The sequence below is a fragment of the Diospyros lotus genome, chromosome 8 (assembly GCF_014633365.1).
Source record: "Diospyros lotus cultivar Yz01 chromosome 8, ASM1463336v1, whole genome shotgun sequence".
NCBI lineage: Eukaryota > Viridiplantae > Streptophyta > Magnoliopsida > Ericales > Ebenaceae > Diospyros > Diospyros lotus.
Window position 1 is genome coordinate 42,571,538 of NC_068345.1, and position 19,436 is coordinate 42,590,973.

The 19,436-nt window shown below is 32.8% G+C and overlaps 1 protein-coding gene across 10 annotated transcripts in view; it reads right to left on the minus strand.

Moving 5' to 3' along the window:
- Positions 1-5,340: 5,340 nt before the first annotated feature.
- Positions 5,341-19,436, minus strand: part of LOC127807448 (DNA-directed RNA polymerases IV and V subunit 4-like) — a 40,544-nt gene continuing 26,448 nt past the window's right edge. For 8 of the 10 annotated variants that reach the window (XM_052345299.1, XM_052345293.1, XM_052345296.1 and 5 more), the window contains 8 exons: positions 11,521-11,592; positions 11,324-11,392; positions 11,128-11,211; positions 9,907-10,018; positions 9,719-9,796; positions 9,526-9,559; positions 9,381-9,449; positions 5,341-5,640 (listed from right to left, as the gene is read on the minus strand). In XM_052345299.1, coding sequence (XP_052201259.1) covers positions 5,569-5,640; positions 9,381-9,449; positions 9,526-9,559; positions 9,719-9,796; positions 9,907-10,018; positions 11,128-11,211; positions 11,324-11,392; positions 11,521-11,592 — 590 coding nt within the window. In that variant the 3' untranslated portion in view covers positions 5,341-5,568. The remainder of the gene's footprint in view (positions 5,641-9,380; positions 9,450-9,525; positions 9,560-9,718; positions 9,797-9,906; positions 10,019-11,127; positions 11,212-11,323; positions 11,393-11,520; positions 11,593-19,436) is intronic. The other 2 variants (XM_052345292.1, XM_052345291.1) reach the window with 2 other exon arrangements.

A 19,436-nucleotide genomic window follows, 5' to 3' on the forward strand; every position in this document is an offset into this window, starting at 1 on the left:
CAAATCTTGTAAAGATTGGATCATTAATACAATATGCATGTACCATATCTCATAATATGAATTGATTTTTGACATATAAAGATTTGTCTACTAGTGATATGTTGATGAAAAACAATTCTTCATGCAAAATTGTTGACATTGGAATAATTGAAAAATTAAGGGTGTGTTCTCTTTACTTTTTAATTTTTAGTTTTGAATTTATTTTCAATTTTCTGTTTTGTTACTCTATTTTTAGAAAATTGAAAACGCATTCTTTTTGTCATTTTGAAAAATTACTAGTTCTCGACCCGTGCGATACACGGGATACAATATTCAACAAATATATATATATATATAAAATAATAGTTTAAAATATAAAATGCACATTACAGTAAATTTAATATACTACATGAATTAGTAAAGAAACAATAATTTTATTTCATTATGATTAAAGTAAATTTTGGAAGATTTATTTGTATACAACATTTGTCCTTTGTAGTGGATCCGGTTATATAAAGATACATTCTACAACAAAAAAAAGATAAAAAAAAAATATTAAAGACAGATAAACAAAATTAAAAGATCATACTCCAAATCTTCAAGAACAATATCAATATACTTTGTAGTGGATCCGGAAGATGATTGAGTTCTAACTTTGTCTTTCTGGACGACTTCGTCTATCATATCTTTAAATCTGAGATAAACATGGAAAAAACAAAAATGAAAATGTATTATAATTGTGGAATAGTGCGTCTCACCAAAAAGAGATGCAAGCAAACAGTGAAGAATAATTTTAAAAAAATAAACTAAAAAATTGATTTAAATTAACTGAGAAAATAGACAAAACAATGTAGTAAAAAATTGACCGAAAAAAGAGGTAGAAAAAGATTAACTTAAAAAAGGGGCCGAACACACACTAAATAGATAAGTTTTCTTGGACTGTGGACTGGACATAATTTCGACAAAAGGCTTGATCCTATATATATTATTAGGAAATGATTGATCTTCAACCTCAGTCACTTGAGTGGTCCTCATGAAACTTATCACGTACATATGTGTGGTAGTCTTGAACATCATAGTATTATGATCAACTTCGAAATTTTTCATTATGTACAACTTGTGCTCTTCAATTTTATCTGCAAAGTAACGCATCAAGTTTTTCGCGATTATTGCATGCATTCGTGTCCCCTACATAACATGATAAATAACACATTACACATATTATATATTGGCAAAAACAACAAAAGTGCATGGTACAAAAAATAGCGTTTTTCGAACTTACATATTTGTCAGACAATACTAAAGCAATATTATTAACCTCGTTCTGGTTATGATAACTGTAAACTTTTCACTTTTGGATGACTCGTATCTTGAACACCCAATTTGCCAGAGTGTTGTCAACATATCTCAGCATATGCAATATTTGAGTTATGGCAAATACTGTGTCTCAGTTTTAGTTTGTAGAGAAATCGATTGAATGAAGAATATTTATCTGCTATATTCCTAAATATTTATATGCTATATTTAGATGCCATTTAGGGAGCAAATAATTTTTTTTGTTTGACAAACAGGTTCCAAAGATGTTTCACTCGTTTGGAAGGGTAATTTTATCTACTATTTAATGTGTAAGATGTGTTTTTTTATTTCTTAATTCCTAAATATTTATCTATTGTATTTAATAAATTGAATAACTTGTTTTTTTATGCATTGGAACTGTTATATTCAATAAATTGAATAATTCATTTTTTGGTGCATTGAAACTTGTTGTATTTAATAAGTTTAATATATTATAATTAAATACTTTATTTTTTGGTGCGTTGGAATTTGCACCAAAAAATATTTATCTGTTGTATTCAATAAATTGAATAATTTATTTTTTGATGCATTAAAACTGTTGTATTCAATAAATTAAATAAATCATAATTGAATAATTTATTTTTTGATACCTGTATTCAATAAATTGAATGTAAGATATTGAATTAATATTGAAATCATTATCAATCATATTTATTTGTTGTTTAATGTGTAAGATATATTTTTTTATTTTTTAATTCCTAAATATTTATATGTTGTATTTAGATGTCAGAAGGAGCTTGAAAGTTTTTTTGTTTGACAAACAGGTGTCAAAGATATTCCACTCGTTTGGAGGGGTAATTTTATCTGTTGTTTAACATGTAAGATATATTTTTTATTTTTTAATTACTAAATATTTATTTGTTGTATTCAATAAATTGAATAATTTAGTTTTTAATGCATTAAAACTGCTATATGCAATAAACTGAATAATTTATTTTTTTGTGCATTGGAACCTGCACCAAAAAATATTTATCTGTTGGATTTCTAAATATTTATCTGTTGTATTCAATAAATTAAATAATTTATTTTTTGATGTATTGAAATTGTTGTATTTAATAAATTAAATAAATCATAATTAAATAATTATATATTTTATTTAATTACTATATGCTGTATTCAGATGCCATAAGGAGCTTGAATTTTTTTTTGTTTGACAAACATGTTCCAAAGACGTTCCACTCGTTTGGAGGGGTAATTTTATATGCTGTTTAATGTGTAAGATATATTTTTTTATTTAATAATTTATTTTGTGATACATTGAAATTTGTTGTATTTAATAAGTTTAAATAAATTATTTTTTAATGCATTGAAATTGCTATATTCAATAAATTGAATAATTCAATTTTTGGTGCATTGAAACTTGTTGTATTTAATAAGTTGAATAAAATATTATTGAATAATTTATTTTTTAGTGTATTTAAATAAGTTATATTTAATAAATTGAATAATTAATTTTTTGGTTTAGTGCATTGAAACTTGTTGTATTTGATAAATTGAATAAAATATTATTAAATAATTTTTTTTTGGTACATTGAAACCTGCTATATTGAATAAATTTGCTACATTGAAACTTGTTGAATAATTAATATGAACAGAGTAATAGCTTGGGAAAAAAATAAATAAATCAGCATAGTTTAGGCGGGAAATTAGACTAATCAACTCTTAGCAATGACTATCCTACTTTTATATATATAAAGATTTTTCAAAATAAAAAATTAGAAAACGCGTTCTCTTTGAAAATTTGAAAATATTTTTTAATAATATTTTATTCAATAAATTTGATTATTAAGTAAATTATAAATATTTAATGTTAATATATTATTAAAAAAATATATACATTTTAAAGTTAATGAATTTTATAATATTTTTTCTCATTACAATAATAAAATATGAATAAATAAATATGTTTTGAGTTTATTTTAGATGAAAACACTCAAAATAACTTTTTGTTATTTTGAGTTTTCTTTACAATTTTTTTTTTATTTTTAAAAATATAATTTTAAAAACAATAAAGAGAACGTGTTTTCATTATTTTAAAAAATTAAAAACTAAAAATAACTTGAAAACAGTAAAGAGAACGCTACCTAAGATACTTGATTATATTGCTAGAACTTTAATTAATATCAGTCATTTTTTCGATCTTAAAAAGTTTTGTATCTCATTAAATACTCTTGATTTAAATAGGTATAAGAACATTAATGAAAGTGGAATCATTAAGATCAATATAGGTGCGGATTAAAGAAAAAAAAGAAGAAGCATAAAAGACTATATTCTACAAGTTTCTACTATTACAAGTTATGCTATTATTAATATTTTTTGTATTAAATAGTGGTATCACTAAATTATAACATATGCATCTTAGACATATAAGTAAAGCAAATATAATTAAATGCGCCTTTACAATAACTCATTTAAATATCATCTAGTAGGGTTTATATATTACTAATAAAATTGTGCTTGGAGATATCAAACGAGAACCCATGAGGTGCTTGTCTAAAGATAATAAAATTTTGAATTTAATTTAATGACACTAATAAATATCAAATAATTTCTCTCATTCATAATTTTGCACTATTTACAAAACAAAATTATAAATCTCATACATAAAAAGTCTTCATCACCTTAAAAAAGTTTATAACATATAAATCTCAAATGAAGGAACATTGAGTCAAAATTCAAAATGTAAGTTCATGCTTGCAAGTCTTAATTCAAAATGTAAGTTCATGAAGAAAAATTTTTAAATTACTAAAATTTATAATTCATGAGAATACATTCTTAAAATTTATGTAATTTTATGTTTGATTAATTTTAAATATTTTTAAAAATATTAAATATTTTATTATAAAAATTTTATATTCTTGCATTTGATTTAAATAAAACATTCAATTCATGTAATTTTCTTAAAATTATTCTTATTTAATTTTTTATTTAAAAAATAATAAAATCCTTAATATAATTGCATAAATATCTACTTTAATTATTTTTTAAAAAAATTATGAGAACTAAAGTTATAAAAAAATAAGAGGTATTTTAGTATTTTTATTTGTTAAAAATAAACCCTAATCCATGGAAATCCAACATTCACAACCCGCTTCCCCATTAAAATCTTTTTGTGAACAAATTAAGTAAAAATAAATTATAACAATACTACTTTTCAATTTTTTAAAAAAAAATTATACTAAACATAAAAATATAAATTTCCAACCTAACATTTTTAAGAAATTAAAAACTTCTTCTGTACCAAATATCTCCTAAAAGCACAATTGACCATCTTAAGCCCCGAGGTTTTGAGTTTTAATCGTAACGCATATACTCTGCCTGCTACTAGAGTTCTTGAGTTGAATTTTGACACAGTAAAATTCTCTAGTTACAAATAACTAAGTAAATGCAGCTAAAGAGTGACTGATGTTGAATGTACAATTTAAGCTTGAGTTCCGTTTAATTTAGGTTCCTAATGTTATTATATTGATTCTTCAGATGCCTCTTGCCCCAAATCTGAAAGTAGGAAGACTTGTTTGGAAATTTTGAAGTGAAAAGACCCAATTTGCCACTAAGATGCTACCTTGAACACACTTAACATTCATAGATTGACTCAAGGCGCACTTCCTCGACATCTTCCTAATTTTTGGTGGGAGCTGAATGCCTTCATGTTGGTCCTCTTCTCTCTACTACCATTCGGCATTCAAGTTGAATAAATAATCAGCAGAAACGCATTTTCCCAAATTCATTTTTTGCTCAACATGAATAAACGACCCCTGTATAGAGCCAGTATTGAATAAAATCGCAGGCTCAGCCTGGGGGTGCCAGAGAGTAAATCCAAGCCAATGCCAAGTGCACACCAAGTACAACCGCCATACATAACAGCACAAAAACATAGCTACCCTCAAAAGAAGCCTGCTCAGAAGTTCCTTCACAATAATATCCTGAGAAACTGCCGCTGAGCTATACCACGGCACGAGGAGCACCCCCAATGCGTTCCCCAAAACCTTGGTCTATAAATACTCATTGTACCAAAACAAGGAACGAACAATGGCATACAGCAATTATGCATGCCAGAGCATGATTTGGAACATCTTTAGCTGCTATCAGAAGTTCACAGATTTTAGCCTTAAGATTCACAACAATATTCAGATTATACAAGTATTCACATACATGGGTGTGACAGAGAATGCATTACAAGCCTTATCCAGGTCAGGGAGTGAAAACTTACAGTGTATCCCTTCTGTTGGCACTTCAACTCGCACTTTTAAGGTTAGCTAATTCCCTCAATGCATCTTGGAGGGGTTCTCTCACCTTTTCCTTACCCTGGAAGAAAATCTATTTGTAAACAAGTAGCTTCTACACATTGTGAAGTAATATTATGTATGTATATATACATGTGTACGGGCACTAAAAAAGAAGAACTTTCAGCATCTCATGGACACCATGATAAAAAGATTGTCCCCTGAAAAAACCTATGCTCATAAGAGGGTAATTGATGCAGAATGATCAATCAAAAGATGATTCTGGTACCAAATTGATGAAGAACCAAGAACAAGAACACAATAATAAACTAAAAATACTAGTGATCAATATCAACAATCAGAGACCTTTAATTAAATCCTAATGGAATCTAGAATTATCCCAATCTAATTAGGATTCTAATGGAACCTAGAATTATCTAAAAGAAATTTGGAAAGAAAAGAAAACAGGAAAATACACAAAAGAACTAAAATAAGTAATACTACTTCCTAATATTTACTTTTTTGTCCTACATCAATTCTCTCCCTGTTGGAGAAAGCTCATCCTTGAGTTTTGTAGATCTGCTTTGCTCAATCTGGAGGATCTGATAATGAGAAAATCTTGAATTTGTATATCCCTGGCATCTTATTCCACTCACATAAAATAATGTTAAATTTAAATCCATGTTCATAACAGAAGGATTGAAGGAATTTTAGACTTGGGCACAGGTTCAATGATTGGGTAATGAATAAGTCTAGTGAAAGGAAGGATAACTTGTGAAACACCAATGGAAAGCTAATGATCAGGTAAATGCAGTGTGTCAAGAGTTCTTCAAGGTCCATATTATTGGACTCTTCAATCTCTTGACAAACTTCTGTTTGATCATCCTTGAGAACTTCCTCAATTGCTAGAACAATTTCCTCCTGTTCTTCTACTACTTCCTCTTCTTCATGATACTCTATGGGATCAACTATTTGAATACCATGACAAGTACTCAATTATTTGAGGATTTGTGCCATCTGTTCACAAAGTGTTACCACCATGCCTTGAGATTGGTGACTTTGGTTTCCATTCTTTTGAAAGCGTTCACATCAATTTCAATCCCTTTTGTGGAGTTTTGCATAGATTGGATTTCAACAGATGTAATGAAGGAATGTTGGTCTCGTTTGTTAGAAGCATGGTAAATCAAAATAAGTGTGTCACGATCTAGGCTAGTAATTTTTAATTTTTATTTTTACAGATTGTATTAGTCTGTGTAATAGGTTAGTTATTGTTTAATTTACAGTTGTGGGGGTAGTTTAGGAGCAGTTACCTCTAGTGGAGGAAGTGGAAACTGCTTTGTTAAAGTAGTGGAATAGTCTCTATATCAGGCTGTACCACTCTTGACCGATTTTAGGCTTTGATTAATTGAAAAGTTGATTCCCTTCTCTCTGAAATTCTCCCTTTCTCTCTCCCGGATCTCTCTATTTCTCCCTACTCCCTATCTAAATTCTCCTTTCTCTCTCTCAGTTCTCTCTCTTAATCAGTTTGATTCTGCCCCTTTTTTTCTCTCTATTTCTCCCTCTCTTTCAATTCTCTCATCAAAGGAATTACAATCAGGGTCAGGTTCTTGACAAAGTGATAATGGGCAAGGCCAAAAATAGGTAATGTAAAACTAAGAAGGATGAGAAGCCTTAATCCTTACTAATGAAAATCTAAGCGCACAAATTAAATTAACATTACTTTAGAAAAATAATATTTACCCAAAGATAAGGAGAGAAACGACCTGTTTTCTTTGTAAAGAATAGTATGATTTGTGGCACAGGTTAAGGCACTTGGGAAATTAGTTGCTGGACTGGGATTTCGTTATGGGAAATTGGGCTTAAGTTAAAAAATAAATTGGGCTTGCAATTGGATTGTACGAGAATTTCAGAGAATGAAGGGTTGCTGGGTTCGAGTATTTGGGGAATGACAGGGTCTTGTGGAGTTGTCACATGTGGCTTTTGCTAAGGGTTGTTGACCTCATGGAAAGGTTTGACTTGGGTCATCAATGCCAACAAGAACCTCCAGCAGTGGCTGAAGGCTTGTGACATTGGCAAAAGCGACAAACTAGAAGCAAGAACTAATCGAGGGCTTCAAGTTTGACTTTGAAGTTATCTGGCTTTGACGAAGGCTCTCAACTCCAGTGATATGATTGACTAGGATTTTTGACTCATAGAGGTTGGCGAGTGCTTTGGTGATTCAATTGCAACCTGTTGGCCTTTGATGATCTTTTCCGACGACGACATACTTTGTTGCTTGGCCAATTGAGAGCTGGCCAGGGTTTTCCAAGGTTGCAGTGACAGTATCTCTAGTGATGGCCTGGCGAAGATGTTGGGGCAGTCTGAAATATAGGTGTGGATTTCGTGACATCAGTGAGAAGATGGCTGGCTAAAATTGGCTGATGGGGTTTCCGGTGATTTTGTGGAGTGCAGCAAAGGATAACGAAATGTTGGTGGCTGTGATAAATTTTGCAAATGAAAGCTTCATGTGATGGCTTCCATGGCAGAAAATTAATGATTCTGATGGTTCTGTTGATGTTGTTTAAAGATAGACGGTGATTGTGCATTCATGAACATATTGGATGTTGGAATGAACTGGAGAAAATTTTGGGTTGTTGGTAGATGCCAAATATAGGAATTTCGGCATACCAATGGCTGCAAACAATCAATCGAAAGATAGTTCTGATATCAAATTGATGTAGAACAAATAACAAGAACACAAGAATAAAGTAAAAAAAGATCAATTAATAAGCTCAAATCAATAACAAAAATCAAAATCTCTTAATTACATCCTAAGCAACAATAAATAGACAACTAATAGATATAATCCTACTCTAATTAGGATTCCAATAAACATAATTTCAATCTAATTAGAATTCTAATGGAACCTACAAATTAAAGAATTATCTAAAACTGATTACAAAACAAAAGAAAATAGGAGAATAAACAAAAGAACTAAAATGAGTAATACTTATTCCTAATATCTACCTTTCTACATTAGTAATAGTCTGTGAAGTTGGGCAGTCTTCTTTACAGCAACAATAACAACAATCACTACTCCTGTCTCACTAACTGGTGATTGGCCTACAAGAATTCTACAAGTCCAGCAATCTCTATCCACGGTCACATCCTCTATAAAGTGATTATATTTTGAATAATGATAAATAGCCCAAACACCTCAGAAGTGCATCTAATAGTCTTCTCATTTTAATTACACTCATATTTTGTATACATTGGTATGTAACTACCCAACATTTTAAGCTATACAACAAGATAATATCATAGCTTTTTGATAAAATTTCCCCTTTAGCTTCAAAGGAATTATATGATTGAACAAATACTAAACGTATTTCTCCACCTTAAGCAAACTTGCCTTGATTTCTATGAGTAACATCCTCCATAATCTTCCTTTATTTTTTTCACGAAGAACCAAGATATCTAAACTGAACAATTATTGGATAACTCGATCTCTAAGTCTCACCAGAATGTTAACAAAACTTCAATTTTTATTGTCATGCATTCCATATATTCAATTTCTGACCAACTAAACTTGCTTCAGATTCAAGGTTATTCTTCCATAATTCAAGCTTAATATTTACACATTCCATAATTCAATCTTGCCTTCGTCATTTTGTATTATAAATGTTGTTAGCAGCTATTAGTTGGCATCCAAGTATTTTTGGTAGCCAAAAACATAAGCTCTTCTTTTACACTAGTACATCAGAAAATGCAAAGTTGTCAAAACATATAAACCACGCTCACAAATGATGAGAGGCAAAAACAAAAAACTCGACATAGTTGTACCTTCAAGGATGGGATAAGAGCAAAGATTTCATCAATAGACTCAGGAAAAATGTTAGCCATCAGGCACACCTGCAGTGAAATATTAAATTGATAAAGAGCCCAGGCATCTACGGATAAGCTCAGCAACTGAAATTTAGAATCATACCTCACTGTCAGAAACACCATGCTGTCTGAGAGGTCTAAAATTTGAGTTAATGGTCCAACAGCAGAATGATCATAAACAAAATGGCTAAAAAGGTCACAAGACATGAGATGGATGGCAGGCCTTTTTCTGTAGATAGACAAGCAGTATCTACAAGCAGAAGCATGAAGACATTTTTCAACCAGAGAAAGGATACTCAAGCACTTGTCTCACAGATTGAGGGCTTGAATAATGGCTACCACTCTTTGCATACTGGAGTCCCTTATCAAAAGCCCTGGAAACAAACTTGTTAGGGCTTTCCTAGAAGATGCATCAAATTCTAATATGTAAAATAGCACAAGTTATTTTTTATCAAGAACGAGAAGCTTTAACTATGTTCCTCACGGGGGAATTTTAATTGTTGGATCTTCAGATAGGATGACCATTTGCTCCTGGATTCCTTGCAAAATATCTGCTGCCTCGCAGTCCATCAGGAATTTGGCATTCTTTGAAAGCTCTGCCAAAAACCAATAGTCATGAAAAATAATTTCTACTCGATGAATTTATCATGTACTAGAGACATGACATGCATAAGAACATTATACATCATTGTCATCCATAATCAACTACATCTTATCTTAACCAAGTTAGGGTTAGTGGCATGACATTCATATTATCAGTTGACTTTTGAAAGTTGCATTGACAATACAAATCCATTCAAAAGAATAGTGTAACAAAATTTTACGCTAGATGTTCTTCTGGGTCCTGATGCAACCCTTTAGCAAGGATTGATGAGATAAAGTTCCAAACCTTCTTTTTGTTGAAAAGTCATAACAAACTTATGCATAAACAACATAAATTCATTACTGGAAATGCGATCATCCACCTCAACCACCACCAGACTAAATACTTCAAACTGATGTTCCATGACGCAGATCCTTCACACAGGCACAGGGACACAATTCAATAATGTTCACATTGGCTTCACTTATACAACTCTTCTACTATAATAAGAAAAGGAATTGATTTGTGCGTCATACTTTCAACACAAGTCAAAACCCAATAAAAAGAAGTGTTAAAAATTCCAATAAATTTGATTTCATAATTGTAAATTTTAATATCACATCTAGGGTTTATGCTTAAATGTGCATTTCCAGTGACCATTTTTTCTAATTGCATATAGTATTTAGGATCATAAAAACTCTTTTCTCAAGTAATTTTTGGTTGCAGACCCCAAATTGAATACATCTCCTTATAGTCTAATTACAGAATTGATTTGTTAAAGCCAGCTCTTTGAAGTAGATAGAAATTCCATGCTTCAAGTTTTGAGGTGGCCATTTACCTTTAAGTATCTTATTTCTTATACACCTGAAAAGTGATCGCTCAGACAGAATGGCTGTGCAATAATCCACTGTGGTTTCACCATGCTTGCATTACAGTATTAATATAATATAACTAAGCATAACTTCCAAGTTTGACAACTATGCATGCCACTTGAACATAGAGAGTAAAAATGGCATTGTATGAAAGACCTACACATGACAAGCAGTCAAATGAATTATTAAATAGAATCATATTGTCTTTGAAAGGAAAATATATGACAATGCAACCAAGAAATATGCCAACCTTGCTCAATTTTTAGCTCCAAAATAGAAGATTCTTTTGGTATGAAACTTTTACCACCATTAGCAGTCTTGTCACCTTTACCCCCTTTTCTCCAATCACCATGTGCATAAAGACAAACAGAAACCAGCACACTTAGATGTCAACATAACACCTGAAATACGAGGAACAAAACAAAAGCAATAGCAATAGCATTTACCTTTACCAAAGGGGATGTCAGCCTTCTCACCAGAATTCAAGGATAAGTTGATTTTGGATTCCAGAGAATCTAAATATAGAAGTAGTATTTCCAGAAGGGAAAGGGGCAATGGCATAAGAAATAATACATCTTGGAACAGCTGAACAGCATTAGCTAAGGATATTTAAGTATAAGAATAAAGCAAAACAGATTATAACCTTCAGCATCAAACTGAACTTTCCGACCCCTCTTTGACTTTGTTGTGCTATCATCCTTCCCTTTCATGGAGACTAATCATTAAAGGATAAAGAAATAAGTTATTATGGTTGAAAAGAAAAAAGTGTTCCATACAACAACATTCCATTTCTGTGCACAACAATAAATATAAATGTAATGACCTAGATTTTCTAAGAATTGAAAACTGCTGGGTAAATTCTTTTAGTACCCACTTGTTATTTGCAACTGCATTTAAGTGCCTCGTACTTTTGTAATTCCTTGCTCAATTCCCTTTAATCTCCATACCTTTCAGATTTACTCTAGTTTTAGCCTATATTTAAAATTTTGGTTTGAACCCTAACTTGTCAATTTTTTGCATGAACCCTAACTCTATTTTCAGGGTATACTCTCTAACCACTTCGACATCTCCTCCAATTTTTATGGATTTTTCTAATCATGTTTAGTCTTTAGACCCACCCCCCCCCAAAAAAAAAAAAAAATTAAAAAAAAAAAAGTTAATGCTTACTCTTTGGATATTGGGTACCCTCTGGATACCCTTTCGCCTTTGTCATGCTCAACTCTTTGAACGATTTTCCTTAAAACATTTCAAGATTTTTGCCACTTTTCAAAACCCATTGCTAACCCCAAATATTCACGAGTTACAGCTCTCTGGAATTTTCAAGAAGTGTTATCCTTTTTGGTAATTTCACCCTTCGACACATTTTTATTTGAAAGCAAAATTTGCATGCATTACGATGACATATTCATGGTAATCTAAATTTTTTTTAGTGAATTTTCATGCCTCTAAATTTGTTAATTCCATTTTTATATTTAAGTCACCATGAAGCATTAGACACAGTGTCCTAAAACTTAACACCTAACAGTACTCCACTTAAACCCTACTTGAACATCACAAATGATACATTATTGGCAAATCCTATTTCAGGAATTCTTAAAACACAAAATAGCATCATATACAAGCACAACTTGCATTCCAAATCCATCTAAAACATGATCATATATTTCTGAAATAAAACATATTCTCCACTAAAAGTATAACATCCCTAGCCCCATTATAAAGAGGATCCATACGCACTAATGAAAAAATATAAGTCTCCCAATGTTTTTCATACTCTCTTAGACATCTCAAACATGCAAATGAACCTAATCTGAGAATTATACATCATTTTTATGAGAAGAAGAAAATGAAACCTAGCAAGTAACAAGGCCATGGAAGGAAGTAAATAGTGTCATAGGCTATCTCCACCTTACAAATATCATCAGAAATCATCCTCCTTATCATGCCATATATAAATTGAAATGTAACACCTCTTTAGCAAATCATGTGTCATGAACTTAGGGTTCAAAACAGGTTTAAGAAGTAATTGGGGAGGAATTGAGAGAGATAGATCTGAAGAAATGAAGGGAAATTAAGGAAGAACAGGGATCCGATAGAGAAATCCAAGAACATAGGGAATTAGGGGAAGCTTGGATAGAAATGGGGAAGAATTTAGAGAGAAATGAGGGAGAGCAGTAGAGAGAAATGAGAGGGAGATTGGAGAGAAATCTTAGAGATAAATGAGAATTTCATTCAATCAATTCAAGCATAAAATCTTCCATCCTCAACTGTGACTTATATATAGCCTAACATCCTTCCACTTGCACCCATGTGCAATGTAACAAACATCCCAACTACCTATTAACTAAAGACAAAGCCCTATAACAGAAAATACAAAAGGAAATGTAAACTCCTACTATTATATTTACTAATCTATCCTTGAGAAATCCTTAGGGTCATGACATCATGAAATAACATCCCTACCATATCAAACCAGTCCCTCAGTGGAACTACAGTAGCCCCATTCTCATTCAATGGCTAGCCACCATCAACCTGAGTTTTGACTTGATTGTTCATGTCACATATGAACATCTTATCATCATTTACGAATGCAATGTGTAAAACAAAGTCTGAGCATGCAAATGATGCATATATTGAAGATTTACCTTAAAGATTGTTCAAGAGTCAAAAGCGTACAAGCTTGTAAATTTCTCCTACGACCCTCTTCCTCCTTGCTTTTCTAGCTTCATTCTTCACCTCCACCTTCTCTCCAATTCCTCAGGTGTACAAACTTGCCAATTCCTCTTACCATCTTCCCTTCCTCCTCACTTTCCTAGCTTCATTCTTCACCTTTAACTTCTCTCCCATTTCTCATGTGAATTGGTTAGAGAGGGATCGTCATTTCGACCAGAAAATTTGGCTAATCACCCTCTAGATGATACTATAATTTGTACACTATTTTCCTTAATTTTTCTCTATTTATTTAGGAAAATTTTAGGTAATTCTTTCATATACATATGTAACAATCAGGAGCACTGGAATTCTCGGATGTTTGCCAATTTACAACCACACACACCCACGAATTCACATACAACAAAAAATATATTAAGAACAAAATTGAAATAAGGAGAGAAAACGCAAACCACACAATGAACACATTGATTTTTATCCTGGTTTAGATCACAATTGTGATCCTACGTCCAGCCTCAATCCTGAAAGCAAAATCCACTAGAAATCTGAAATCTTGAAGAATCAGTACAAGAGACCCACACAAGGGTACAGCCGCTTTAGGAGATTACAAAGACTATCTTACTCTAGCTTTTCTCTCACTTTACAGCACTCCTTCGTATTACAGAATGAATGATCATTACCAAACGATTGCCCCTATGCCTTCTATTTATAGAAGATTAGGTCGGCCTTGCTTGTGTTGTATGTATAAGGGGTATATTAGACTTTGTGTGGTCTAATTTTAAAACCTTGTAATACCCGCCCAGGTAGCCCGGAACAGTAGCGGAATAGTATTTTAATACTTCATATGTTTTAAGATGTTAATTCTATTTCATATTTGTTAGAGTTTTATTTCTATTAGGATTCTAGTTGGATTTTATTTACAAGTATTAGATGGATTAGTCAAACTCTATAAATATATCTGGAAGTTAGGGGTTGCAATCAGTCTTATTATTCAAAAAATTATAGCAAACTAATTTGATTTTTTCCGACAAGTAGCTTTGGTTCTTGCGCTTAGTTGAGAGTCCAACTTTGGTCGTTGAAGTTTGTTCTCTCAAGGGTTCTTGAAACTTATTGTTTCAAATGTTTCTTTGTATGTTTTCTTTACACATGCGCTACATGTTGCGTCAGGTGGTATCAGAGCTATTAATCAACCAATTAGATGGTCAATCTTGAAGGTAACGGTAGCAACTACCCTCGTAACGATGATCAGGGGTTGTTCGCGGTTTGGAAAACAATCTAAGAATAACGGGAAGTAACTCGTACCATCCAACAACAATTGGAGCAAATCAACAATCAATTAAGCGCCTCGAGTTGATGATGACAAGAATCTGAATAATGGGGTGAATCAAGTCGAAGCGGGAAGACCACCCATTAATCATGTCCATGTTAATCCTAGAAGACTAGTGATTGAAGATAGCGATGAAGAGGATGATCTTGGTCAAGTAATAGCTAACCCTAGTGGTAGAGGGGTTAGGAGAAATACGCATAAGCACAATCATTGGGGTAACGATAAGTATAAACTAAAGGTTGATATTCCTAACTTTAGTGGAAATCTTGATATTGAGGGGTTCCTGGATTAGATCACTGAGGTTGACCAATTTGTCGAATACATGAAGATCCCAGATGAACGACAAGTCAAGTTAATGGCTTACAGATTGAAGGCGATGCATCTATTTGGTGAGAGCGATTGAGAGAAGGCCGACACCCAATTCAGACATGAAGACGAATGAAACAGCTGTTAAGAGGTAGGTTTTTACCCCCTGACTATGAACAATACATGTTTGAAGTTTATCAAAGATGTGCACGGGGAATGAAGAGTGTGAATGAATATACCTGTGCCCTTTTTTCAACAATTCCTCTACATGTTCACGCAAAATCTCATTCTCCCTATGACTCATCCTATAGTGTGGTAAGTTAGGCAAACTAGCACCAGGAATCAAGTTAATGTGCTGTTGAATATCCCTCATAGGAGGTAGTTCATTAGGCAACTCTTTAGGAACCACATCATGAAATTCCTTCAACAATCCTTGTACCTCCACTGGAATTTGATTCACCTTCAGTGGCTCACTCATGCTTTCCCCCTTGACAACCAACAAGTGAACCTCTCGAGTATCCCTGCACTCCCACACAAACTCAGTGTGCTTATGTGTAATGGTAAGAAAATTCCGCCTCTCCACTTTAGAAGCTTTAGTTTGGTTCTTTTCCACTATGGGTAACAAAGTATAACGCATTCTCTCTTTCTCAAGCTGATATGTGTTCTTCCTACCTGAGTGCTTAGCATCCACATCAAATCGCCAAGGTCTCTCAAATAAATTATGGCAAGCATCCATATCAACAATATCACAATAGACTTCGTCAAAGTACTTATCAATACAGAAAAACACGCTGCAACGTTTATCCACACGTATGCCACCAACTTCTTTGTCCCATCTGATCGTGTAAAGGTTTGGATGCTTTTCAGGGGTCAGCTACAACTTTTCCACCAGATCTCTTCCTATAATGTTCTCATGGCTTCCACTATCAACAATCAGCTCAAAGATCTTTCCTTTCACCGTACACCTCATGTGGAAAAGCTTATGCCGCTGAGTAATATCTTCATTCTTTTGAGATAGCATTAATTTCCTCACTACACAGGTATACTCTCCATGTCATACTCTTCTTCGTTATCCACCCCATCAAGCCCGGAATATACTTCCTCTTCATCAACATCTTCCTCCTCCCTTTCCACAATGTTAATTGTTTTCTTTCTTAGACAATCACTCAATCGATGCCCAACCTTATTGCACTTGAAACACTTTAAAAAAATAGGTTTCGAATAAGGATTAGGGGATTTTGGAAGATTAGAAGTAGTACCTCGAATATTTCCCCATATTGTAGCCTTATTAGGGTTAACTGTATGAGGTGGATTGGAGGGTTGCGCTCCCTAAACCGACTTGGTTCTATCAAAAGCTACTTACTTATTTTCATTTCCACTATCTATAGTCGATTTATCAAACACTTTAGTAGTATTGTGGCTCCAATTACTGAGTGTTTAAAGAAAGGGAAGTTCCATTGGGGTGAAAAACAATAGCAGACTTTCGCCTTGATAAAAGAGAAGTTATGTACCGCTCTTGTCTTAGCTTTTCCAAACTTTGACAAATTGTTTGAGGTAGAGTGTGATGCAAGTAGAGTGGGTATAGGTGTTGTGTCGTCCCAAGAGAAGAGACCAATTGCATTTTTTAGTGAGAAGTTGTATGAAACCAGAAAAAAGTGGTCTACTTATGATAAAGAGTTTTATGCAGTAGTGAGGGCTCTTAAAACATGGAAACATTACTTGATTGCCAAACAGCCAAAGAGTTTGTTCTTTACACAGATCACCAAGCTCTTAAGTACTTGAGTAGCCAAAGGCAATTGAGGAGTGACATACATGCTAGATGGTTTGCTTTTGTTGATAAATTTCCATATAAAATTGTGCATAAGTCAGGACAACATAATCGAGTGGTGGATGCTTTGAGTAGGCATGTGGATTTGATCAAGACCCTTAGTGTTGAGATTGTTAGTTTTGAGCACTTGAAAGAATTATACGTGACAGACGATGATTTCAAACACATGTGGGAACAATGCATGTCTCAACAACCGTCAGGAGTGTCAACAAATATGGTTTCCAATCCTATAGATTATGATTGATTTATTTATTTATAAGGAATGTATCTTGTGTATCTTGTAGATTTAGATTAATTGTTTCTATATGTTGTTGTATCCTAAAGTGATGTAGGTTTTCCTAATTTAGTTTTTAGAATCTTTCTTTAAGTGTTTTAGGCAACTTCCTAATTCTAATAGGAAGTTGGTGTATGAATCAAATCAACCTCTTTGGAGGTGAATAAGACGATAAGGAAGAATTTTATTATCCTTCTTTTGTGACAAGGAGATTTCTACGTGCATGATGGGTTTCTCATGAAGGGAAATCAGTTGTGCATCTCTTACACATCCCTTCATGAGAAAATTATTCGAGATTTGCATGGTGGTGGCTTAGTAGGGCATCTTGGCAAGGACAAGACTATTGAAGCTATTATGGGAAGGTATTATTGGTCAAGAGCAAAGAGAGATGTTTATATTATTGGGCTAGGTGTTATGTATGTCAAACAGCTAAGGGGCAATCTTCTAATGCCAATCTCTACATGCTATTGCCTGTTCCCAATGCTATTTGAGAAGATTTGTCTATAGACTTCGTGTTGGGTCTACCACGAACACAACAAGGTATGGATTCTGTTTTTGTAGTGGTTGACAGGTTTTCCAAGATGGCGCACTTTCTTCCATGCAAGAAGACAGCAGATGCAGTAGCTACAACCAAACTGTTTTTCAGAGAGGTTGTTAGACTACATAGAGTCCCTAAAACTATTACTTCGGATCGTGATACAAGGTTCTTGAGTCATTTTTGGATTACCTTGTAGAAGATGTTCGATTCATCTTTGAATTTCAGTAGCACATCGCATCCCCAGACTGATGGACAAACAGAGGTGGTGAATCGTACCTTGGAAAATCTGATTCGCAGTGTTTGCAAAGACAAGCCAAGACAATGGGATTTAGTCATAGCTCAAGTGGAATTTGCAATGAGGTCGCGCATAGCTCAACAGGAAGATCACCATTTTCCATCGTATACATGAAAGTTTATAATCATGCATTGGATTTGGTAAAGTTGCCAAAGGTACCAAGTTTTAGTGTTGCAGCTATTGACTTAGTCGAGCAAGTTAAAGCGTTTCAGGAAGATGTCAAGTAAAAATTGCACACGGTGAATAAGAAATACAAGGTGACAACTGACAAGCATAGGAAACACAAGGTATTTGAAATTTGAGATGAAGTCATGATATTCTTGAAGAAGGAATAAATTCCAACAAGAAAGCAAAACAAGCTCAAACCAAAGAAATATGGTCCTTATAAGATTACAAAGAAGATCAATGATAATGCTTAAGTTATGGATTTGCCTAATCATATGGGTATTTACAAAACCTTTAATATTGTTGATCTTTCTTTGTATTTGTCGGATGTTGAGTTGTCATACTCGGATCATAATTCAAGGACGAATTCTTTTCAAGTGGAGATGAATGATGCAGTCACTGATCAAGACCCGACCCAAACCAGGCAGCCCGAAATAGTAGCGCCAGAACAATAACAAAGCGGTATTTTAGTACTTCATATGTTTTAGGATGTTAATTCTATTTCATGTTTGTTAGGGTTTTATTTCTATTAGGATTCTAATTGAATTTATTTACAAGTATTAGATGGATCATCCAAACTCTATAAATATACCTAAAAGTTAGGGGTTGTAATCAGTTTTATTATTCAAAAAATTCTAACAAACCAGTTCGATTTTTTCCAACAAGCAGCTTTGATTTTTGCGCCTAGTTGAGACTCTAGCTTTGGTCATTGAAGTTTGTTCTCTCAAGAATACTTGAAACTTATTGTTTCAAAGGTTTCTTTGTGTGTTTTCTTTACACACGCGCTACACACTGTGTCACGTATTCTCTGGATTTCTTCTAAATCTTCTAAGTCTTAGTCGATGCAAAACATAACACATATGCATATATACCCTCATTCTACTCTTGAGAGGCAATGAAATAACATTACAACCCTCATAAATGACCTTCATATTTTTCAGAACTTTCCCAAATTTTAAAACCTCTCCTTTTTTTTTTTTTTTGGCAATTTCTCAATTTTTTTTATTTTTAAAAAATTTCAAGACTGCCCCCACATTTTAAATTTTGGCCATATTATATACAAAAATCATTTCCTTGGATTTTTCCTAATTTTTTAGGGAATTTATTCCTATTTTTTATATTTGTGAGAAAATAATTAAGAGAAAAAAACCTAAGA